General features: G+C 34.9%; 1 protein-coding gene across 1 annotated transcript; it reads right to left on the bottom strand.

The window, feature by feature from the left end:
• Window positions 1-15,579: 15,579 nt before the first annotated feature.
• LOC142630517 (laccase-1) lies at window positions 15,580-21,199 on the bottom strand. Its single transcript, XM_075804509.1, has 5 exons — window positions 21,047-21,199; window positions 20,802-20,953; window positions 18,367-18,608; window positions 17,937-18,065; window positions 15,580-16,879 (listed from the first exon to the last, which is right to left on the bottom strand). The coding sequence occupies exons 1-5, from the start codon at window positions 21,152-21,154 to the stop codon at window positions 15,771-15,773; spliced, it is 1,740 nt and encodes a 579-aa protein (XP_075660624.1). The 5' UTR covers window positions 21,155-21,199; the 3' UTR covers window positions 15,580-15,770.
• Window positions 21,200-25,747: the final 4,548 nt, after the last annotated feature.

The following is a 25,747-nucleotide window of genomic DNA, read 5'->3' as shown; positions in this document are numbered from 1 at the left end:
GAAGACCATGGAGCCCTCGGTCCGGACCAGAGAAGAAGATGAGGAGCTTCAAAGGAGTACTAAGAAAGTTAGGGAATGCCATTGAGATAAACCAGCACAAGACCCCCACTCTGAAGGTGTCGAAGCAGGAGGGTTATCATACAAAGAATCCCTCATGGGGGAGATACCCAGGGCTTTCGAACAAGCCTTTGTAGTTGATAGTCCGATGGAATATGAGGCATTGTCTGATGATGAGTTTGAGAACCTACCCCTAGGGGAAGTGGCTGTCAAACTCTCAAGTGAAAGGAAAAATAAGATTAGAGCCTCGTGGGCTAACGCGTTGATCGTGAAAGTTTTTGGGAAGACGGTAGGTTATCATTTCCTACAATCACGCTTAACCAGTATGTGGAAGTCTTTGGGAAGGTGACATGCATAGACCTAGGAAATGACTTTTTCCTCATTAAGTTCTCACTCGAGGATCATGCAAAGGTTCTGAAAGGTGGCCCATGGTTTGTTGGTAGGCATTATTTCTCAATTAGAGGATGGGAGCCTAACTTCAGACCGGAGACAACTTGCCTTTTAGCAGTCGCGGTATAGGTGTGTCTTCCTAGCCTCCCCATCGAGTACTATAAACTCTCAGTGTTAAGGGATATCGGTAAGGTGATAGGCCCAGTGTTGCGTATCGACACCCACACAGCTCTAGAAACTAGAGAGCGGTTTGCGAGGCTTTGTGTTCAGGTGAACTTTGATAAAACAATTGTTAAAATTGTAAAGGTAGGTGGCATAGACCAACCGGTACAATATGAGGGCATTAGCTCACTCTGTTTCTCCTGCGGTCATGTTATGCATAAAGCAAAAGGATACCCTTATAGTCTAAAGTAGTTAACTAAAATTGCTACATCGGAGAATGGTGTGGAGAAACCGGCATGCCAGAAATCGGTTGAGGACGCAAACCCTGAGACAAATGCCTTTGGACCCTGGGTCCTAGTTGCCCGAAAAGGGAAACCCAGCAGGAAGATGGCTAAAGAAGTTAGTTTGGTAGCCATATTTGGATCCCCATTCCAAAGCCCAATAAACCCCACCAATTCCCTTAGCCCATAACCTGGGTCCTTTACAGCTAATGGATCTCAATTTTTGGGGATTCGAATTTGAGCAACAATGTTGGTAGTAGTGTGATGGTTGCAAATCGCACTATCGCGTATTCAGAGAAGACAAAGTCAAAAACCAAGACAATTAAGGGTAAAGGTCCTGTGTGTAGTCAGGACTCGAAAAAGACTTCTCAAGTGCAAATTAAACCAAAGCTACACGCCAAAAAGCTTCCCCGAAGTGGAAGAAGGTCATTTTGAAAGATTTTGGCATGAATGATCCGTAGGAGGAAGATAAGCGAGTTGAGATTCTCGAGGTGAGCATGGAGATTCGGGAGTTTAGATTGGGCGGCTCCTCCTCTACCATGATGACTCTGACCTCTCCTAACCTGTCTTGATTAACTGTCGCTTTAGATAAAAGCGATTCCATTGATGATGTAGCTATGGCCACAGTTTGCCCACATACCTCGAAGGAGGAGTATTCCCCTCACCAAGTTCTTGACCCAATACTTCACTCTAAGGTAGCTGAGAAAGATGTGGAGGCCTAGAACTTAGCTGGGTCCACAGAAAAGCCTCCAAGGAATACCAGTAGCGTCCAGCCAAATCAAAGGACCACTAATGATATAGACATGCAGTGTGAGAAGGGAGGTGATGTTCTTGATCACTTACTCTGATTGGTTTATTTTCCCTAAGTCTTGTGTTTTATTCATTTTGTTAATAATGAATATGCTCGGTTGGAATTGTAGGAGTGCTATCAACCCCAATTTTGGTATTGTTGCTAGTGATATGATCCGTAGGTACCACCTCGCTATTTTGATCATTTCTGAAACAAAAGTAAGTGGAGACAGAGCAAAAGGTATAATTGATAGACTTCCCATGGATGGAGCTATTGTGGCTAATTCTATTGGCCTCTCTAGAGGTTTGTGAATGCTGTGGGACTCAGGCCAAGTGGAATTATCAGAACTATCGTTAACAAAGCAAGAAATGCATGCCTTTGTGTTGTCTACAACAAAGCCAACCTGGTTACTATCTACAATTTATGCGAGCCCAAGATTTGCAGAATGAAGACTTCTTTAGGACAATCTGACCACTGTGGTAGGCCTCCACTCCTTGCCGTGGGTAATTGCAGGGGATTTTAATGAGATCCTTATGTCTGGAGATAAGTTTGGTGGGAACTCAGTTAGTGTTAGCAGAGCCCTCCATTTTCGAGAATGCCTTGATACTTGCTAGATGATCGATATTGGCTTCAATGAACCTCGATCACTTGGTCAAATCACAGACCCATCTCTCAGCTAATACAAGGAAGGATTAATAGAGTGTTTGTTAATTTTGAGTGGAATTGTCTTTACCCTGAGGCTGTGGTCTTCCATTTGGAGAAAACCCACTCCAATCATTGCCCTATAAAGTTGTGCTTTGAAAATGAGCAAGGATTTCACCCTCCTAGACCTTTCAAGTTTCAACCCATGTGGCTTTCCCACCCATCCTTCCCTAGTTTGGTGAGGGATGCGTGGGTAAATCCTTCAAATCTCTAAACAACTATTTCATCTTTCTCTAAGAAAGCAACCATATGGAATTGAACCCATTTAGGTAATCTCTTCCAGAGGAAGAATAGAATTCTAGCTAGATTGAAAGGTATTCAAGAGAGCTTGGCTATGAACCCAAATACCTTCCTAGTCAAGCTGGAAAAGAACTTGAAAGTGGAGTTTGTAGAAGTGACCAAGCTAGAGGAGGATTCTTGGGCAATGAAAACGCGAATCTTGTGGCTAGTTGAGGGCGACAAGAACATGGCTTTCTATCACACTTCAGCTTTGATGCGTAGAAGAAGAAATCGCATCCTGTGTTTGAAGGACAGGGTAGGCAACTAGATTGATGGAGACAGGGGTATTGCAGATTTTATAAGTGAGGGGTTTTTAGAGCTTTTCACTACTAGCCTTAGTTATTCCCCTCGAAGGTAATGGAATCCTCCCTACTGGCAAACCTGCTTGAAAGAAGATGATGCCTTTAATCTTGATAGGCCAGTTACGAATGAGGAAATTAAAGCCGAGCTTTGGGCGCTTAAACCTTTTAAAGCGTCTGGCCCAGATGGGCTTCATGCCAGCTTCTTCCAACGTTTTTGGCTTCTAGTAGGAGAACCTTTAAAGGCAAAGATCAAGGACATCCTCAACACAAGGGTGGTGCCAACCTATCTTAATAGAACGCTTATCACCTTGATCCCTAAGTGTAAAAATCCAGAGTCGCTAAACAATTATCGCCCCATCAGTCTTTGCAACACTGCCTACAAAGTGGTGACAAAGATTATTGTGGCCCGGATTCGACCGTACTTTTCAGAGTTAATTTCTCCCCTCCAAGCTACCTTCGTGTCGAGGAGACAAGGTGTGGACAATGTGATTATTGTGTAGGAGTTGGTCCACACAATTTCCAAGAAAAAAGGGAAATGTGGGGTTATGGCTATAAAACTGGATTTGGAAAAGGCTTATGACCGATTGGAGTGGAGTTTTATCCAAGAAACTTAAAAAAATTTTAAATTCCCAGACCAATTAATTTCTCTGATTATGAGTTGTGTTTCGACAACCTCCATCTCTATCTTGTTTAATGGGGGGACCCTTGAACCTTTTCATCCCTCAAGAGGGATCCAACAAGGTGATTCGCTATCCCCATATATTTTCATCTTGTGTATGGAAGTTCTTGATGCACTTATTACATAGAAATGTCATGCTAAACTTTGGAATCCTATCAGAGCTTCCTAGGGTGACCCTACATTCTTTCATCTCTTTTTTGCAAACGATCTTATACTCTTTGCAAAAGCAAACCATAAGAACTACACGACCATAAGGGAAGAATTAGACTCCTTCTATGAGTTGTCTGGCCAAAAAATTAGTGGGGACAAGTCTCGGGTTTTCTTCTCCTCGAACATGGAAACTGATAATAGATCGAAATTGTGCAAGATTTTGGGATTTCGCTCCACTCCTTCCCCATCAAACACCCGGGTACCCCACAGGAGTTTGGCTTCATCTTAGACCGTATTCAAAGCAAGTTGGCGGGTTGCAAGGCTATTCTATTGTCATTTGCCGGCAGAACCATCCTGACCCAATCAGTGACGTCCACCATACCCAAGTATGTAATGCAGTGTACAGCTCTCCCCGCCAAGATTCTTCAAGGGGTGGATAGACTTTGTTGAAATTTCCTATGGGGCTCTATAAAGAACAAGAAAAAAATTCACCTAATAGGTTGGGAAAAAATCACGAAACCAAAGGAAGAAGGTGGTCTGGGTATTCAAGCAGCTAAACTAGAAAACACCACTCTGCTTGCTAAGCTCAACTGGAGATTTCACTTTGAAAAATCCTCCCTTTGGGTTCATGTGCTGTCTCATAAATATCGACCTCAGAGAGGAAATTCTCATACCCTACCAAAGTGCACCTCGTGCTCTCCTAGCTGGGTAGCTTTAAAGAAGGGGCAAGTCACTTTTAACAAGGGCTCGAAGTGGATTGCAGGTAGTAACAGTGGGTTGTCTTTCTGGTACGACAAGTGGCTAAACAGGGGCACTCGTAGAAGCCTAATTTCTGGTCCACTTAACAAAGGCAAGGATAATGTTAAACTTATGGATGTTGATAGCTTCTTTGGATGGAACCAGGAAAATATTCCTATTCTTTCTCGAATCAAATCCTTCTGGAGATGAAGGCAACTCCAATTCCATTCCTCAACCATGGTGAGGACCATATCTGTTGGCATTCCTCTCTTGGTGGGGAATTTAAATTAAAAGATGTGTATTGCCTTGTTTTAGAAGAGGAAGATATCAAGAGTTCTCCATCCTTTAGAGAAAGATGGGTATGGAAGGTCCAGACCATTCTGAAGGTCCAAAGCTACTTATGGCAATGCTGCCACTTGAGCATACCGGTCCGAGCCCTCCTTTGTGAGAGAGGAATGAATATAGCTCCTGTCTAGCCTATGTGTAACATAGGCATTGAAACCATTGTGCATTCCTTAAGGGACTGCCCTATGGCCCAATGTTTTTGGAATTCCTTTACCCCCCAATTCATCCCCCTCTTTTCTATGGTGCTAATGTAATTGATTGGCTACGCCTGAACTGCCAAAGTACTCGAAAATGTGGTGTTTCAGAGATTGATTGGGGTATTATTTTTCCTATGGCAGTGTGAGCTCTCTAGCTTCGCCGAAGTAACACTGTTTTTGGAAGAATAGTTACTCCCAGAGATCTGCAAGAGTAGACTTTAGCGAAAGTAGTGGAAGTGGCTTACCTGGGCATTAATGAGAAGCAGTCTCCAGGCCACACTAGAATCCAAGTGAAGTGGCTCCCTCCACCTCTCAATTGGTTCAAGTTGAACTCGAGTGGTTCATTAATGGATAACCTGGGTTTAGCTGGAGGAGGTATCATTTGAGACAGTTTTGGAAGATGGGTGAAAGGATACGCTTGGGCTATAGGGGTCACCATGAGTGTGGCAGCTGAATTATGGGCCTTAAGGGAAGGAATTTGTCTATGTACTTCTCTCAACCTGGCAACGGTGGAAATTGAATTGGATGCGAAAGTAGTAGCTGATCTCATGAGAAGCAATAGTAGCAAGGCAAATAGCTCTAATGTTTTTGTCGCCGATTATAAAGAAGGACTAAGGAAAATCCCCTTTGTCAGAATTAGGGATGACAATTTTTTCCCGCCCCACTTGACCCGCCCCTCCCCGCTTTGCCCTGTGCCGGTTTTCCCTGCCCCACAAAGGTGATGGGGCGAGGATGGGGTGAGATTTTAGACCCACACCACGGAGCGGGGCGGGGAATGGATTTACACTTTTTAGACCCACCCTGCCCCACCTCGCGTTAATAAGAATTAAGTTGTAATTTTTTCATACTCTGAAATCCTACTATTTAAACAAAAATATCATCAGCTTATTTTATTCTACCTAATGTGGTTCTACATCTCTTTTCTCTCAAGGAAAGTTGAAAATAAGGTACCAATTTTAACTCTTTTTTTTGTCTTTCATGCATGATTTATATGTCTTTCTCAACTTACTTTTCATCATTAACGTAATATGAGATTTTTGTGTCATACTATGAAATTTTTGTTGTGACATTATCTTATTAAACATTTAGATAATATTATTTAGTTTTTACTAAAAATTAGTTTGATTTGACAGGATAAATTTATTTATAATTTCAAGTATATTTTTAATATTGAAATATGTCATTTTATTTGAAAAAATAGTAATAGTTATAGGGAAAATTAACAAGAAATCAAGCTTTACGGTGTAGGGCAGGGTTTCGCAGGTCTTCACGGGGCCTTAAGGGGCGGGGATGGGGCAAAAAATTTTCCCCGTCATGCGGGGCGGGATGGAGATAGGGCAAGAAAAATCTATACGGGACGGGGATGAAGATCCCATCCTTCGGCCCCGCCCTACCCCGTCCCGTCCCATTGCCATTCCTAGTCAGAATCATGCACTGCTTCAGAGAGGCCAACAAATGAGCCAATGCCTTAGCAAGATGTGGAGCCCTGCTCTCACAAGATTTTATTATTTATATCAACCCGCCCCCTAATGTTGTAATGCTTCTTAATTTAGATGCTGTAGGTACCATGTATGTTTAGTTTGATGAAATATCCTCCTCCATAGATTTTTTTTTTTTTTTTAGTTCAGCAACACAAAATATAAATAAATAAATAATTGTCAAATGCAACAAAATACATATATATGCGCCGAAGTTCGAGCTATGGATGGCTTTGCACGCGTTCCAGTCTTTAAAGCTGCTACTGGTTCAAAAGACCTACGACCACTCTTGAAGAAAAGCCTGCCTGTCTCTCTCACACTCTCTTTCTCTGATACTTTTAATTCCTAGCTAGGCCAGCATTAATTGTGTATAACGCGTGAAAATCTTTACTATACATAATAAATTCGTGTTAATACTGTCATAATTGGTAATTAAATTGGTTTAGTGGTGACTGCTGAGCCAAGTTTTCAGTTCACAGGAAAAGTACTGGAAGCATTCAACAGTGGGTGTGAATTCAATTAATATACTATTAATAATAAAATAAATTTGAACATAGCAATAGTCAAAAAGGTCGGTCCACTGTTCTGCGTTCATGGATAATATTGCACACGAGAGAGTTGGCCCACGTAAATGATAAGTTACATCGAGCATGGTTAAAGCTTAAAGGCTTAAAGCATTGATTTGAAAGCTCTTGCGGTCTAGCCTGAATGCATGTAATACTAGGTTGAAAATGGAATACTTTTTCCGTTTTTCGTGAAAAAGAAATACGCTCTGATTCAGGAAAAAAAATAGTCATACATCCTTCTGCAGACTCTTACTTCGGTTTTGGTAGAGTTTGGGAAAAATAAAATGTAATCATAATGAAAAATAATTCAATTAGCCGGGATATGGGCTATTTGGTGACCACTTAGAGGAATCACATCCGTTTTTAAAAAAAAAAAATTATTTATTTTACACAAAAAAAATTTACTTCTTCTAACTTTTTCTATTTAGTGGTGGTAGAAGTATGGAATGGAACCGGAGCTTATAGGTGGTGAAATTAGGGTAGGATTTACAAATTTTGGAGAGTTTTTTTTTACTCCTGATATTTGTGCCTTTTTTGAGTGAAAATTTTCTTTTTTCGTTGCGTTTCCAAAAAAATTTGTCTCTGAACCTTGAAGACTTGTATAATTTTTGGGGGAAGAAGAACAATTAAGCTTGTTCATCACTGTTTATTGAGAAAATGTTGAAAACAAAAAAAAATAAAAAATTTAAATTATATAATAAATTTTAGGATTTTTTTTTATAATTTTAAAAGTTTTTTAGATTATTTAATTACATCAACCACAAAATCCACCTGTTGCGATTTTATTGAAGCAATTAGCACATATGGCTGACTTGTGTGTCACTTAGAGCACTGGCATCTGCGCGCGCGCACACACACACACACAAAAAAATTATTATTTTGCATTTTTAAACACTACTTTATCTATTTTACCAACTTATTTTACAACTCACCTTACATCCTAGTTTTTATTTTTACATACAACCCAATAAAATAATATAAACTACCTAATAAAATAATAAAAATATTTTCTCTCTCTCCTTCTTCCCACTATTTTTTTCTCTTCACATACAATCACAAGATTAAATATTATTTTTTTCTTTACAACTTATGAATAGTAAGGTTTCATATATGCAACCTAGGAATAAGGTTGCAAATTTTTTTAGGTATACAAACCCAGATAGAGTGGGTTTTTGCTATTTTGGGTTGTAAAATAACAACTGGGGGTGTTTACCCTCTCAATGCTAGTGCTCTTAATGGTCAACTAAGTTTTTTTCTAACAGGAAGGGCTACCAAACCAAACAAACACCTACTACAAGAGGAGTGGATCAAAATTTTGAAATGTTAAGGAGCAAAATCAAAATGACTCCAACCTTTAGGGATGTGATTTATAATTTACTATGAAATCAAACCTAAAAGGTCAAAATATAAATTATCTCAAACTTTAAGAACCAAAAGTGTATTTTAGTCTATTACTCGATCTAATTAGTGTGATTAGATAACAATGGCATTCTCACAAAGATAGAATCAAGTGACAATTTAAAAAGGCCTACAACAATGTGATTGGAGGAAGAATCGTCTGTAGCAAAAGAAAACTTGGTAATAAATCCAATAATTGTCTCAATGGACGTCGAGACTACGAAATCCAATATAAACTATAGAAATCATTAGTATATAACAAAGCAGGTGGAATGGTCCTCAATCATGCATCAAAAGGCCACCGCTCAGATTTGTGTTGGTATGTATGTAGACAGCTTTTTGTTTTTTTTTTGTTTTTGGTCATGTCTTGGTTTAATATTATAATTAATATTTATTGTTGCATTAATTTATTCTAATTAGTAATTATTTCCATTATCTTCATGGTGATTAAGTCTTTTAAGGACTTTCCAATCTTTTGTAAAAAAAAATCATGCTATGTCTTTGAAAATATAATGAGTTATGTGATTAAATATAGATACATGGAAATTACTTATTTTTAATAGTTTATTTGTATAACGTGAGATAAAACGCTAAAAATAAACTTACTAGTAATCATTCTCTAAACACACATGGTATTATTAGAACTAGGTTTCCAATAAATTCAAATGTGTTTTTCTAATGGAATCTTTAGTTTTATACATTAAAAGAGAAATGACTGCAAAATCAATATCAATCATAAATGACTTTTAGGATTTAGATGTGCTTGAAATGTATTAAGAAACTGTTAATTTGTTAATAACTTAATATACTATCAGTATATTTCTTGTTTTTAAATGTTTAAAATTTTAATTCATGTCTTGACACCCAAATATGGAATACTAATTCCATATCTACTTGCTTTGGGTTGCTGGAAATAACATATTGTTCTTCATGAGAGCGCCTGTATTGAAAATAGCCAAAGTGATGTGTGGGTTTAGAATAAGTTTTGCTTCTCTAGTTATTATTATTATTATTATTTATAATTTAATTGTTATAAGTGGAGGAGGGAAATTCAAATCATGATTCTCTTCATATAAAAGATCATATAATGTCATTAATGTCATTCAGCCACAATACTCTTGACTGATTTGCTATAAGTTTTAGTTTAACTCACTTATTACTATTCTTTGTTTCTGTGTATTATCATCACATTATTATATATGTTTCTGTGTATTATCATCACATTATTAGATTCCAAATTTTGAAATATTTTGTTCGTTAGAGTTATACAAATGGAAAATAGATCTCACACAAACACCCGACCCAAGGAAATTAACAACCTGAGCCCAGCCTTGGTGAGAAGTGGGCCAGTCAGGACGAGGCCTAGTCCACGACTATGAAATTTCTTTAAATGGCAATTCATTGCTATGAAATTTCTTTAGCTAGAGAAAAGTTCTAAACAACACCCAAAATTTTGGCCTGACCCAGGAAGATTTACCAAGCCTGAACCTACGAACTCCACTACAATTCACAAACAAGAATTTTCAATTGGATTGGGCTGGCCTAACATGCATCTTGGCCTGTAGCAACTCCTACTACTCGTAGATTACCAATAATCCAAATAAATTATGATTTAAATAGCTAAGGGCCCGTTCGGTTTAGATAGCTCAGTTTTCATATCTCAATTTTCAAAACTCATAACTCAGTTCTTAGTTTTTGAAAACACCTGTTTGTTGTTTCCTATTTCCATCACTCTAACTCAAATTTTTGAGTTTTGAGTGATGGAAACAAGTGTTGAAAACCAAACCAAACACAAAATTTTTTGTGGGACCCACAAGTTTTAAGAACTTAGTTATGAAAACTGAATAATATAATCCAAAAACTCACTCATCCAAATAGGCTCTAAATTCTCCAGTTAGTTTCCAAATTTTTTAGCTCAATACCTAGGTATTGTGGTTGTGTGGTAACATAATTTTGTAAATGATAGGATCTACCTTAAATCAGAAAATTCCTCAAACCTACTACAGATGAAAATGATTATTCATATGTATTTTTAATCACGTGACTATTTTAATGAGTTTATCTTCTAAATAATATGGATGGTCTTACAAATCACCATGTTTCCTCCTTATAACTTTGGAAGAAAACTTTATCCTAAACATCTCTCTCTCTCTCTCTCTCTCTCTCTCTCTCTCTCTCTCTCAATGGTGGAATTTGGAAACCCCGCTTTTGCATATGTTGACAATTTATTTATCTAATCTCCCTAATGCTAATAACTTAGTAACTAAAACAAAGTAAAAAATAGGTAGAAGATTAGAAGAATACAAAACCAAATTGGCCCATGGCCTTTTTTTTTAAGTAAAAAAAATGGGTAGAGGGGGACGACCAATGGACTTCCCTACTTGAGCGTGACCCCACCCTACTTGCTCCTGGGATAAACCTCATACTCCTGGTTTGTGTAAGAAACTAACTTATTTTTTAGGTCGACTATTTGAGATGGAGATGGGATATTAGAAGCACCAACACATAGCTAGTTATTTGAGGTTCGAACCCAAGTTTTGAGACTTAGGTGGCGTTTGGATTCCACTGAAGCTGCGTCTGCGTTTTCAGTTTTTTTTTTTTTTTTTTTTCTCCAGCCGCAGTTGTTGACCCAATCTTCTGTGAACAGTGCATTCGTGCACTGTTCACGGACCCACAAATTTCACTTTTCAGCAACTTTTTCATTAAAAATGGGTCCCGCGGTACTATTCACACATTTTAAAATTATTTTGCTACAGTGTTTTCAATTTTCAGTTTTCAATTTTCAGCAATAAGTTCTATCCAAACGGACCCTTATTGACCCTGCATCTTACCAACTAAGTCACCTGAATGTTGGTGCCCATAGCGCTTTTGACATTAGAAAAAAGAATGCAGAAATAATCAATCGGGCATTATTAAAATAAGAACCTGCAGGATTAGGCATCTCCTAAAAAGAAAAGAAGAAAAAGGTACAAGAGTAAATAGCTTTATAAAGTTAAATCATGGTCAACAAAAGATTACCCTTTTTTTTTCCCCAACAATATTAAACTAAACGTAGTTGGGTGCCAACAAGTAGACACATGTTCCCTAAAGATAACTACCATAAGTCCATAACCTAAAATCTCATAGGAAAATTAGCAGAACCTTGCAGATAGAATAGGACAGAAAGAAAAAGAAGTCTCTATAAAAGCACATGATAACATTTTTCTTTATCCTTTTATATAAATTAACAACGATAACACATTACTTCTTCTTCTTTTTTTCTTTTTCTTTTTTTTTAATTGTAGACTAAAGATGCTAAAGATAGTATTGCCTTTATTATTATTATTTTTTTTTTTTAGAGAAACCAAAAGATAGTATTGCTAAGGATACTCTCTATTATCTTTAGTCACATGTAGTAGCAACATTTTTTTTTTTGGCATCTTGCAAAATTGAACCTAATTAGATGATGTCTCGCAGATATTTTACAATTTCATTTGAAATTATTTTTATATATATTAAAACCTATATATAATACTTATTTTTTTGTATAATATTTATGTTTATCCATAATATTGTTGAATACTATGTAACTTGATTTTCTTAATTAATATTTTATTTTTAAAAATTGTATAACACTATAAAATATTATAATATTTATAGTTAAAAGTATACTTTACTAATTAAATGATTTTGAAATCTATAAACAATAATTTAAAGCATAAAATACTTTTATATCCTAAAATTACATAAATTTAATTGCCTTTAGTTGGGCTTTCGTATCATTTTTTAAAAAAGGTAAAACACTTTGAAATCATCATTGATTTTTATTTTTATCACTACGGTTCATGCCGCATAAAATAGCAGTAAAAACCTACAAAGAAATTGACAAATTATGAATTCTAACACAAAATATATTTATGACTTTCCCAAACCAAAATTCCAAAAACTCAAGAAAATCATAACCTTCACAAAATCCATAATGCCTAACTTCAACATCAAAACCGTAAGTTACCGTCACTAAATAAAAAACGTGTTAGGTTCTAAATATTTAAGATGAAATGTTTAGTTTCCAAATATTTTTATGTTGGCAAATCGAGAACCAAAACATGTCTAAATTAGGTGTTAGACATTGTTCAAGTTTGTTCAAGTCAAATTTCAAGAACTATCAAGCTACAGAAAGAGGAAGCAAGCAACTTTGAAGCTCGACCGATCGAAAGATAGGTTCGACTAATGGAAACAAGCATCTGCCGGAACAAGAGATTTACAATCAAGAACTAGTGAAAACAAGTTGCTGCATAAAGATCTACTACTGATGGTAATATGAAACCTTTGAGTGGGATCTCAAAGTTACAAGTGTGGGAGTTTGTGTTCAGCAAATACAAGATAGAAGAGTCCATGAAGTCGAAACTGCAAGTGATTGTGTTAGTAATTCTACAAAAGGTAGCTTTAGATTTAGGGTTTAAATCTATTGTAATCTTCCATTGTATCATAATGGATTTGTTTACCTTGAAGATAGTTAGGTTAAATCCTCCCCAGATTTTTACCTTGAAACGGTTGGTTTCATTAGTTTTCCTAGGTCATTATATTACTATCTTCTTTAATTTTCCGTACTAAGTAATATGTTTGCATGTGTTTAAGTTTAACCTAGATCTCATAATTAACCTAAGTAACTACTTGGCTAATTCATTAGGTTAAATTAATATAATTTTGAGGGGTCTAAACATAAACAAACAAAACGTAAGCCACATTCTTTGGTCAAAGCCTAATCATATGAATTAGAATCAAATGGTGCGACATTGTTGGAGTTATGTAGGTGTTGTTGAAAGGTTGAATATAAATGAAATCGTTTTTGGTCTGGCGAATTAGAGATGAGATGACATGAAGGGTTATAGCCATGTGTATATAAATGAGTAGAAGAGAAAATAGTGAATGAAAATGCAAAGAGTTTTCTGTGTGTAAGGGAGAGGAAAAGTCTTAAAACATTGAATCAAATAAAACAAATACTAGTCTTAAAATATTGAATCAAAGGAAATAAAGAGTATTTCAATTCTCATGTTCTCCCGTGTAGGGATGGTAATTTTGTCTCACCCCGCTTGACTTGTCCTTTCTTGCTTCACCCCCACATGGATTCTTCCCGCCCCGCCAAGGTGCTGGGGTGGGGATGGGGTAAGGTTTTAGTCCTGCACCGCGGGGCCGGGTGGGGACAGGTTTAGAATTTTTAGACCCAACCCACCCTACCCTGCCCTGCCCCGCCCCACATTAATAAATGTTAAATTGTAAATTTTTTATACCCTAAATCCCTACTATTTAAACAAACACATCATCAACTTATTTTATTCTACCTAACAAAGCTTTTTTTTTTCCCTCTTGCAATGTTAGAAATAAGGTACCAATTTTAACATTTTCTTTTGTCTTTATTATAAACAAATTTAGATACTATTGAATCATTGATTTTGTATTATAAGATTTTTTGTTTTTGTTGTGATATTGTCTTGTTAAACACTTTAATAATATTATACAATTTTTTCTAAAAATTAGTTTGATTTTATAGGATAAATTTATTTGTAATTTCAAGTATGTTTTTATTAACGAAATAGGTTTTATTAAAAACAATTGTAATAGTTGTGCATAAATTAACAAGAAGTATAGTTTTACAAGGTGGGGCGGGGCTTTGTGGGACCTCAAGGAGCAGGATGGGGTAAGAAAATTTTTCCTGTCATACGGGATGGAGCAGGGATGAGGTAAAATAAGACCATGTGAGGCGGGAGCAAAGACCACATCTATCGGACTCGTCCCGCCCCATTGCAATCCCTACTCTGCATGAGGTATTTGCTTTATATATATATATAATTTAAGAAATACGTTAACACAAGTTGTGTCAATGTCAACCACCCATCAATCTTGAGATCATCGCAAACAATGTGTCCACTCTTTCTTCTTATTTCTTTTTGGTCAAATCTTTCTTCAATCATATCATGAGTCATGAGTGACATCATTATTTATATATCAAGACAATGAAAACGAATCATAATATGTGTGTGTTTGTTTCTCAAAAAAAAAAAAGAGGTAATTATCTCATATTGCTTAAGAGAGTGCATTGTGTGTAGTATAACTTGTCCCGACCTACCTTAAAAGTTACCATGGCTTTTGAGTGAAGTTGTGGTATACTTTTGTGTTAGAACCCATTTCCCTCTCCCTTATGTGTGTGTATTTGTTTCTCAAAAAAATATGGTAGATGGGAATTATTTTGCCATGAGGAATATATGCAACAGATAACTTGATTTGGCAATTCGAAAAAATAAACAAAGATTACTGGATCTGGCCTTTTTCAATTATTGGTTAAAGAAAAGCCCAAATTCCAATTGAAACCATTTGGGTTTGAGCCCGGACAACTTATCACAAACAAAAATTTAGGGTATGTTTGGCAACTATTTTTTTTTATACCAATTTTATGAGTTCAAAAGCTATTTTCTATTTCCTACAACAAAAAAAATTGTTTGGTAACTCAAAACAGATAAAAAACAACAACTGTTTCCACTTCTCCATTTTCAAAGGAAATTGAGAATAGGCAAAGAGTTATTTTCCAGTTTTGAAAACACGGAGAAATCAAATACACTTAATGATGCATAGCCTTCGAATCCTAGAAGAAAAGAAACCATATATATATATATATATATATATATATATAAACTTGGGTAATGATTATCAAACACCAGTTATTGCATTCTTACTGCCACATACTGCCACATAGGTTGAAATCATATTTTCAAAACACAATTTCACATGAAGTGTGTACCAATGTATATCCTCTTCATCATAAATAATTTGTTTGCCCCAAAATAGTCCAATAGGAAAATTCTTTTGATACAATCAAATAGAAAGTTCCAACGGAGCCATATTCTACAAGTCCAAACTACGTGGTGATTGAGTAACTCGTACTCTATCTGTTGCGAGATATATATACATATATAAAGACGGCTTTGATTAAAACAATCATGAATTTTACTTATCTTCTTACTTAAGTTAGTTAAAATTTTCACCAATTCTAGCTAGTTATCCACATATTAAGTTGACACAAGTTGTGAAGGTTCACAAACTATACATAAAATTCCACAAGAAACACTTACACACAATGCACGTACCCCATATCCTAATTCATTAAACTATAGATTGACAAACGCTTTTATGATATACCCATAGTGATAAGCTAGGAGAAGTTGTAAACTTGATCATCAAAATTTTGGCATCTGATTCCCAGACTAATAGTTCTAGTAATCTTAGCAGAGTGGAAGATCTTTAGGTGGAGGAAGCAAGCTCTGAGATTGGCCTATACCATTTTTGACAACGAGAACCATAGCAAGACCCCAGGAAGTATGTTCCTCAAGATGGCAATGTATGAACCAAACTCCTGGATTGTCAGCCTTGAGTCTAATTGCAGCCCATCCCCCAGTTGCAACAGGCACTGTGTTTCTTTCTGGAGGATCAACAAGGTTATATTTTGCTGGATCCTTAGCAACATCGAAATTCCCAAACCCGCTGCCAACGACAAAGAAATTGTGACCGTGGACATGAATGGGATGGTTCTCTGTATTAAGAAAACTTGTACCCTGCAGCACAATTTCCATGTTTGTGCCATAAGGCACTACCAAAAGCTTTGTTCCAAACTCTGTGTTCATGTTTCCGGTGAGGGGGTCTACGCCAGTATAATCAAAAGCAGTAGGAGGCTTTTCGGGGAAATCAGACGAAAATTCAACATTTGTGAGGTTCTTGTAATGGCTTTCCAATACTGACTTAAAAGGCCGAACAAATGATTGATTGTTCATTGAAGCAAAGAATCTCTTGCCGGCAAAACCTTTGCAAGTTTTGTTTGCAGGACAATCTTGAAGGTTAAGGCTTACAGTTGTTATAATTCGCTTGTCAATCTTTTTGGGCACGTTGCAAGGGTACTCAGGAGATGCAAGGCTACGAAGCATTTTAGAAAATGTTGTGGCATAGACTGTGTCTTTCATTTCAGGAAGATTGTGAACTGCAAGGTTGGTAGGCAAAGTTGGGGCCTCAATTTTTACAGTCCTTGTACTTTGGTATTTTAGAAAGCCAGCTGTGGTGGAATTATCAAAGGGGAAAATGGCAGTGACATAAGGCTTTGCTGCCATTACAAACATGCCTGATGAGTCTGGAACTTGATTTGCTGTGACCAAAACATTAGTGGTTTGTCCAGGAGCAACCATTATGGCTCTAGTTGTGAAAGGTTTGGTATAAACTGCATCAGCTTCAACAACAGTCAATGTGTGATTAGCTATGGCAAAGAAGAGCTCATCATTAAGTGCTGCATTGATGATTCTAAACAAGTAGGTTTTTCCACGCTCCACTGTCTGGATGAAAGTATCTGCACAATTTTAACATAACATGTAATGTAAGATCATCCTCAACTATATGAATTGTTTCAGACATAAGTTATGTCTTCTCCAATATATGATTTTGTACTTATTTGTTCTATGCTGTGTTGGATGGGGGGATAAAAATGTAAGAGGATAGGAAAAGTAGGAAAAAGAAAAAGTAGAAGAATTGATGAAATTTTAGTTTTTCAACATGTGTATTTTGTAGAGAGAATATAAAAGTGGAATAATAAAAAATAAAAATAGATTTATTTTTGTTTGATTGAGAAGAAAAGTGAAAGGTAGAAAAAATTAATATTTTAGTCCGAATTTATTATTACATCCCATTACATAATGATGAATTTTTTTCCATTATTATATAAGAAATAATATTGTTAATTAAGTTAATAAGAATAACATCTTATAAAAATGAACTTATCACATTTTTTTCTTTATCCATTCATTTTACATTAAAAAAATAATAATTGAATTAGTTATCATGATACATTATAAAATTCAGTGCATAATAATTATATATTATTTTAAATTTTTTTCTCTATTTTTTTTTATACCGACAACATCCCAAGTTAAGGGATAAGTGTTAAAAGGGTACATTACCATTTTCTGCTCCTTGTCAACATTTTAGGTGAAGAAAAATAAAAAGCAAAATTGTGGACACAAGGAGAAAACGGTCTCCTAACTCATCAAAGGATGATAAATGGTAATATTTTTATGTCTTTTTTTTTTCCTCCTATATATTTTCCATCTTCCTTAAAATCCCATAACAAAACATACAAAGCATGCAAACTAATCTCACGTTTTGATTTTCTTTTTCTTTTTTGAAAGAGCCTATATTTTTTCGAAAATGATTAGAAATCTCTATTCTATTACCCGAATTCCTCCCCTCTCCTTAAACTTTAGGTACTAGTACCTATGGAGATGCCATCAAACCAATTGGGTCATTGGCTTTGAACTAGCCTTTCGATCTTTTTGGTAAAAAAAATTTATGCAAAAATTTTACATTTTTACTTTCCAAAGTCGAGAATGCTTCACAATTACCAATATTACCTTTCTTTGAGCAAGGATAAAGAGGTCCAGGCAAACCATTAATGGTATACGCATCTGAACTATTAGGCCCACCACCATACAACATCATCTCATTTTCCACAGCATCCACATCTCCATTCCACCATTCCCCTGTAGTCAATTCAACAAACACATGTCAATCATAGAGAAAAATGTGAGGGAGAGAGAAGAGAAAGTACTAATAATTATAACACATACAAAGAAACTTGCCAACATTAAGAAATAAGTCAACAACCAAATGACAACATACATGCATTCAACAAAATACAACAATAATATCTTTAAAAAAAAATCACTCGTCCTAGCACAGGTTAGCAGTATTCTTTCATATTTGATCCAAATTATAAAACTAAAAATGAAATTGAAAGAAAGAAATTAATTGAGAGGTCAAAGAGATTAGTGGGATTATTACCAAATATGATAGGGACTTCAGATTGGATTGGAACTGAGAATGGATATGGCATGCGAGGGTAGATTATGAAGGCACCATATAATGAAGCACGTTGCCAGCCATAATGTGCATGCCATAGAAGGGTGCCTCTTTGGTCGATCACAGTGAAGTTGTATGTGTAGGACTGCCCTCCTCTAATAGGGCACTGTGTGATGTAAGCTGGCCCATCTGCCCATGCACTTCTTAGTTGTCTTATTCCATGCCTATGTAATTAGCAACAAAACATACCATCTCAGTAACAAGTCGAGAGAGAGAGAGAGAGAGAGAGAGAGAGAGAGAGAGAGAGAGAGAGAGAGAGAGAGAGAGACTTCTTGTGTTGTGTCTCTTTCAATCAATTTAAACTTATTATAGTTCTTCTACGACAATAATTTCCATCACAGTTTATTGAAGTTATCACCATAAATAATGAACAATTACTTTCATATGGTTATCACTTTTTCTTCATCACTTATAATTAATTACGTTAGAATTATGACAAAAGTTATGTAACTAACTTTATTAACTTATAACATACTTAAATATATCCATTTTAGTGAGCACATGCATAGCTTAGAATAAATAAATATATAAGGGAGGCACATGAAGAGCATCTAAATAGTATTTCTTATATACCTAACCAAAAACAGAAAAATAAAAATAAAAATTGAAAGGACCTTTTATATAATACAAGACTCAGACTAATCACTCATAACCAATCATGTTATGTGACGTTTGGTACGGGATAATATTTTAAGATTTTCAAGAATGTTTAAAGATTCTCAAGAATGTATTCCAATTGTGTACTTAAGTTTATTAACTTATAACATACTTAAATATATTTTAGCGCGCACATGCCTGGCTTAAAAAAATAATAAATAAATAAATAAAAGAGGCACATGAAGAGCATCTAAATATTATTTCTTAAATACCTGACCAGAAACAGGAAAATAAAAATAAAAATGAAGGAAGCTTTATATAACATCAGACTCAGACTACCACTTTTTTTCCCCCTCTTTTAGTGATTTTCATATTCTGCCAAGTTGTCCATGAACAAAAAAAATTACAAATAGAAGTATTACTCGATAATATATATGTCAGCGTGTGATAGCTAGGTTCCATTTTATATTGCGTGATAAGGCTAACAAGGTATGTAATTGTCTAATTTACCATAAGAGTGCTCTTTCATCTTATCATTTTATATCTCGATTTCAAATTCGCGACAGGTAGTGCATAAAAAGAAAAAGAAAATTAAAAACAGAATGGATAAATAATACATGATTGTAAAGAGTTAGCATTCTGTAATCTTTATTAATCTATAGCATGTCTTTCCATTGAAGGCACAATATATTTGACTATACAATCTGCCAGAAGAGGAAGCTATAGAAAAAGAGAGAATGAGTACTTAGAAAAAAAAAAAGGAGGAGACTAGTCCTATGCTTTTTACTTGTTGCCTTAGTGTGAAAGGTCTTTCTTTTGGACAATGCTACATGCATAAAAAATTTGACATTTTTTAAACTTACTAAATTGTCGAGTTTTCATCGGTTCTCATCTAACTTTCTTTTTTTTTTTCCTAGTTATCTGTCTTTATCAGCAAGTGTCAAATTTTGTCTCTCTAAACTTTCTTCTTGCTATTTCACATTAGCACCGTTATTAATTAGTGTATTTCTCTCTTTATTAGCTAGTTAGCTAGCCTATTGTGTTTGTATTTGTGAGCTAGGTTATAAAGAAAGTTATTGAGTACTCCGGAGCATTGATGCCTCTCTCACTGTCTCACATAAGGCTGGGGTGAGCTCCTGGGAGATACAGACGCGACTGTCCACTCACAAGTCACATCCTTAAGGATAATAAGAGAGGTACGCATGACACTTCCAAAAACTAACGTGACAACTACAGGATGCCATGGCAGCTACGTTTTTTCTTTTCTTTTCTTTTCTTTGTTTTTGCAAGAGCCATATGGCCCATATCAATTACTAATTTTTAATCTCAAACTTTGTAATTCAGTTTTAACCTAAGGGAAAAAAAACAAAAACAAAACTTACCAGACCTACCAACCACCAGACCCGCCCCTTTTTCTCTCTCTCTTCTTTGAATGTATAATTAATTTATTACTGTAATATATGGTGTTCATAGAATATTAATTAAAATTAAAAGGATTCTACTTAGATACCTAGCCTTTAAATAAAGCATGAAGCTGTTGATCAGTGCTTAATCAGCACTCTAGTACTGTATAAAATATTATATTATTTTAAATTAAATAAATCTTTAAGTTTATAATATTTAATCCAAACCATAAAGTTAATCAATTTCAAATAAAAAATGTTCATGATGAACAAACTCACTCAATGCTAAGAAGTAAAAATAGTAACATTTTTTAAGCTCTTAATTAAACCCAACATAATTAGATTCAGTATGCTCACCAATGGATGGTAGTGTTCATGGCAACACGATTAGTAACCTTCACTTCAACGTGGTCACCTTCATGGACCGCAATGGTTGGACCTGGGTATTCCCCATTCACTGTTAGAAGTGGTTTTGTGTGGCACAAACGTGTTACCTTCTTCCACTCAATCTGAAAAAGAAAAAACCATAGTTCTTTAAAAAAAACTTGTCAATATTGGTTGAGATGGAAGATATATGATGAAATTTCTGAATATCTGCTTACATTAAATTCAAACTGCCGAGTGGTTGTTGAAGAATAAGATTGCCGAAGCCCAGAAAGTAACACTAGTGTTACTATTAAGAACCTATAATGATGGCACAAACCCTCCATTTTTAGCACCAATATGGAACACTCTCTAGCTATAGGAATAATAAGTTGCTAATAACTCACAAAACACCCATGCACACTTACCCTTATATATACTATGAGATTCTCCAATTTCCTGTGAGTTTTTATTGGATTTAACGTACCAATTATTCATGATTCAAACTTCACATGTAAAGACAGAATTTGTGACGCTGGAGGGTAGGTAAGGAGGGATGACTGACAATTAAAATGCCAATTAAATTTTCATTTGAGTCAGTTTTGTTTGAGGCCTTGGTGGCTAACATCCATGCATTATCAAAAAGGGTACAGAAGACAACAAGGAAGCCATCAGAGCCATCACCTTCAAGGTATCAGCCATGCATAATTCAACTTGACAAAAGCATATTTCTTCTGCATGTCTTCAATTTTAAAAGCTAGAATTATTTGATTTATCATCACCCTCAAGTCCCATCTACTCCCTTGTCGTTTACTACGTATTTGGATTCTTAATATATAGGAGAACTTTTATATAAAAAAGATATATAGGAAATTTTGGGATCCAAATTAAACATAGCCATTGGTGGGTTGGTGTGGGTCAATTAAAACAAAGTTGGTCTAAATGAGTGTCTTTACGTACAAGAAACAGCACAACTTCGCTGTAGTTTCCTCGTAAAATTTCAATCTCTGACTTGGGTGGCTAGCTATAGGCTGCTGTACACGTGATAGAGACTGGAAGGAAGAACAATATACCATTTCTTCAGATATATGTAACGCCCGGACTGTATAACGTACCAACCAAATGTGGCTAATAACATGACAATCTGTATAGTTAATAGTCTCTAACTACTAATGATACGGCTTGGAATTTAGAACTTGAAAATCATCTATATATGCATAAGAAACAAAGAGAGTTTTCTTATTTTTAACGGCCAGCAAGTTGATGGGTATTATTAACAAACCACTGGCTAACACCAATAACAACAATAATATTATTTGATTAATTGCTACACATATAGACAACTATTTAATACAAGGGTTTAGCTCATGTTCAGTGTATCAGTGTATTGGACACATTAGAATGTGATTATGTGTCCAAAACAAATTGCTGGGTAACACCAATAACAACAATAATATTATTGGATTATTACAAATATGGACAAATATATAAGGGTTAACACCAATATTATTGGATTATTACAAATATTGAACATATTAGGATACACTAATACAAATATGTGTTCAGTTAACACCAATAATAACAATAAGGTAGCATCAATAACAACAATAATATTTTTAGATTACTACACATATAGTCAACCGTTTTTAATATAAAGGTTGTCTATACATGTAGTAATCCAATAATAGTATTGTTGTTACTGGTGCTACCTAATAATATGCCTAGTGCACTGATGCATTGGATATAAACTATGTCATTAATATAATATAATTAACAAAAAGAGGGAAAAGTAACCTTATCTAATCTCTCTCTCTATACAACATTGAACACAATGATGGTTGGGGAGGTAACACATTGGAGATACTCTAATTGAATAATTAATATAATATATATATGACACCACTTGATCTAAAAACTTAAACTAATAGGTTTGAATTTAATAATGTTATATTAACAACTCACAATTCTCATTACTATTCAATATGTGAAATTCCACTCACGTATATGTATTAAACAATAACAATGTCAAATATTTTAATTGTTTAAAATATGCCTTTGAGTTTAAAAGAAAAACACTTCATGATAAGGAAGATTCTTGTTTTAATTGGAAAATGATCCTCTCTATTTCATTTATTTCATGGTTGATTAAGATTTTATTTTGAAGATCTAAGGGTCTATAAATTGTCACTTCATATAAAAATTTTAATGACATGACAATTTTTTTTTATTTAATAGTTACAACAATTGGTGATTTTCTCAGGCATTCCTAAAATTGTCTAATATATGCTCTCAGGTATAAATTATTTAATATATGCTTTTAAATTTACTTTATTTAACCTAAAATTTAAAATGACATGATAGGTTATAAAGCTTTAGATTTATAATATCTAATATAAATTATAAAATAATCATAATAATAATAAAAGAAACAATATTTTTGAAAAATTAAATGTAGCTGTAGAATTTAATCATATATACCTTAAGCATCATGCAAATTAATATGCTTAGCATCACATTAGATGCTATCCAGCTCTTGAAGAAATAAGGTTGAGATTTTTTTTTTTAGAAGAAATAATACTTTGAACAATCATTTATTATAATGAAATAAATTAATATAAGAGATAATTATTCGTATATTTTGACTAATCACTTGAAGCTATATATGTTCTGAAAAATGGTAAGTTAGAATTGAAAACAAATCGTATATTAATGAAAACAAAAATGCTAAATATACGATTTGTTTTTCCTCTGAAGTGGTGTGGATCAGCATTGAAAAGTCCGGATCAGCATTGAAAAGTCCAGACAGAACATCAACATACGACCTTCTCAATTGTCAAAATGGACCCAAAAAACCTTTACCTTTTTCCTTGGGACCAAGCATCGATCGAGATGTTGATGTTGTTGTTTTTTATGTGATGTTGTTATTTTGCGTTTCTTATGCAATTATTGTGAGAGACCTACCGACGAAAAATAAGGCATAAATACATTTTTAGTTTCTATATTTTGCATTTTTTTTATTTTGGTCCTTTTATTTTCATTTCACCACTTGTAGTTCCTAAATCAATTAACGAGTTTTATTTTGGTCCTTACTATTACTCACTTAACAGAAATTGTTGATGTGACATACGGAGTGCACTGTTGGCATAGTAAATACTGACATGACGAATAAAATAATATTAAAAAATTATTTGGCATTTAAAAAATGCCACATCATCATTTAAATTTTTTTTTTTGAGAGCGTCATTTTAATTTTTTTAAAAAGCCATCTCACATAATGTTTGAACAAAAATAAAATTAAACTAAAAACAAACATTAAAATCTAATAACTAAATAAAAAAAATTCATTAGCCTTCACTATTTTTCGGGAAGAACACTTCTGTTCTTTCTACCCCAAATCCAGAACATGAAAAGTCAAAGATACCTCTCTCTCATTTTCAAAGAGAGCGGTTTGATATCAGAATTGAAAGAGAAGATAAAGTGAGATTGGGTCACTGCTGTGAATTTGGTTGGGTTTTGGCCTTGAGAGTTCGAATCATTGAGAACATCAGCTTGGGGTTTCGGTCTAAGAGGATGGGTTAGAGAGAAAAAGGTGTAGAGAGATGGCAAAAGACCAGGTCGGTTCGAAGAGAAGTCATCGCCGAGTGGTGACTGTGAGCGGCGGAGTGTTGGTTTTCTTCTCCAAAGACACAGATCTGGGAACAAAGGCGAAGTGCAGGTTCAATCTCTCTCTTTCACTCAACTCGAAATGACCGAGACCCACGAACCCAACCATCAATGACAGGGTGGCACACACTAGCACCACCGCCCAATGGTGGCCGTCGTTATCACTCTCCCTTCCTCTTTTGTTTTCTTTTCTATTTCTCTATTTATTTTAATTTCATTTGTTTTTTTTGTTTTGGGTATGGCCGAGACTCTTTTTTTTTTTGGTTTGGTTGCAAGAAGCTGATGAATATGTGTAAATTCAGATTGCTTTCAAAATGGGTGTAAATTCGGATGAATGTGTGTACTGTTGAAGTGTTTGTGTTTTGAATTTTAAATTGTAAATATGTAGGCTTTGATGTGTGTGGATATGTGTGTTTGGGTTTACATGTTCTATGTGTTTCCTTGTTGGATTTATAGATTTGCTCTACTGGAGGTTTTGGGTTTGTGTGTGTTTTTGTGTTATGGAGGTTATTGTATTTGTGATCTTGTATTCCAGTTGTGTTTTGAGTTTGTATTCTTAAGATTAAAATATCTAGGTTGTGTTCATGTGTAAGATGTAATTAGATCTAAATTCATGTTGGGGTCATCTCCGGCAGGATCAGTCTAGCGAGAGCGTTACTGGAGAGATCTAGGGAAGCGAGATAAGGCAACCAGTTACAGATTTGAGATGGGAAATTTATGTTTTTGTCGGTAAATTTATTTTTTCTGGGCTTGTGTTTATGTGATTGAATATTTTGGTTTTGTGTTCTTTCTTGTTCATGTTTAAGATGAGACCAAATCTGAATTCATGTGTATTTTAGGTTCTAATTTTGTTTTTTTCATTTTTTATTTTGTTAAAATAGATAGATTAATTTTCAAAATCAAAAGTTGGTGTGGATGCCTATGTGTCTTTTTTAATCATTATTTTATGCTAACATGGCATTTTTTAATATTATTTTATTGACCACATTAGCATTTAATATGCTAACAGTGCACTCTGTTTGCCACATCAATAATTTCTGTTAAGTGAGTAATGGTAAAGACCAAAATGAAACGTGTTAATTGATTTAGGAACTAAAAATGGTAAAATGAACATGTAGGAACCAAAATGGAAAAGATACAAAATGTAGAGATTAAAAGTACATTTACGCCATTAGAAAAGTCCAACAAAACATCAACATACAACCTTCTCAAGTGTCAAAATTGACCCAAAAAACCTTTACCTTTTTCCTTGGGACCGAGCGTTGATCGAGATGTTG

This window comes from Castanea sativa, chromosome 4, assembly GCF_040712315.1.
Source record: "Castanea sativa cultivar Marrone di Chiusa Pesio chromosome 4, ASM4071231v1".
NCBI classification, from domain to species: Eukaryota; Viridiplantae; Streptophyta; class Magnoliopsida; order Fagales; family Fagaceae; genus Castanea; species Castanea sativa.
This window is presented reverse-complemented; position numbering and strand designations above follow the sequence as displayed.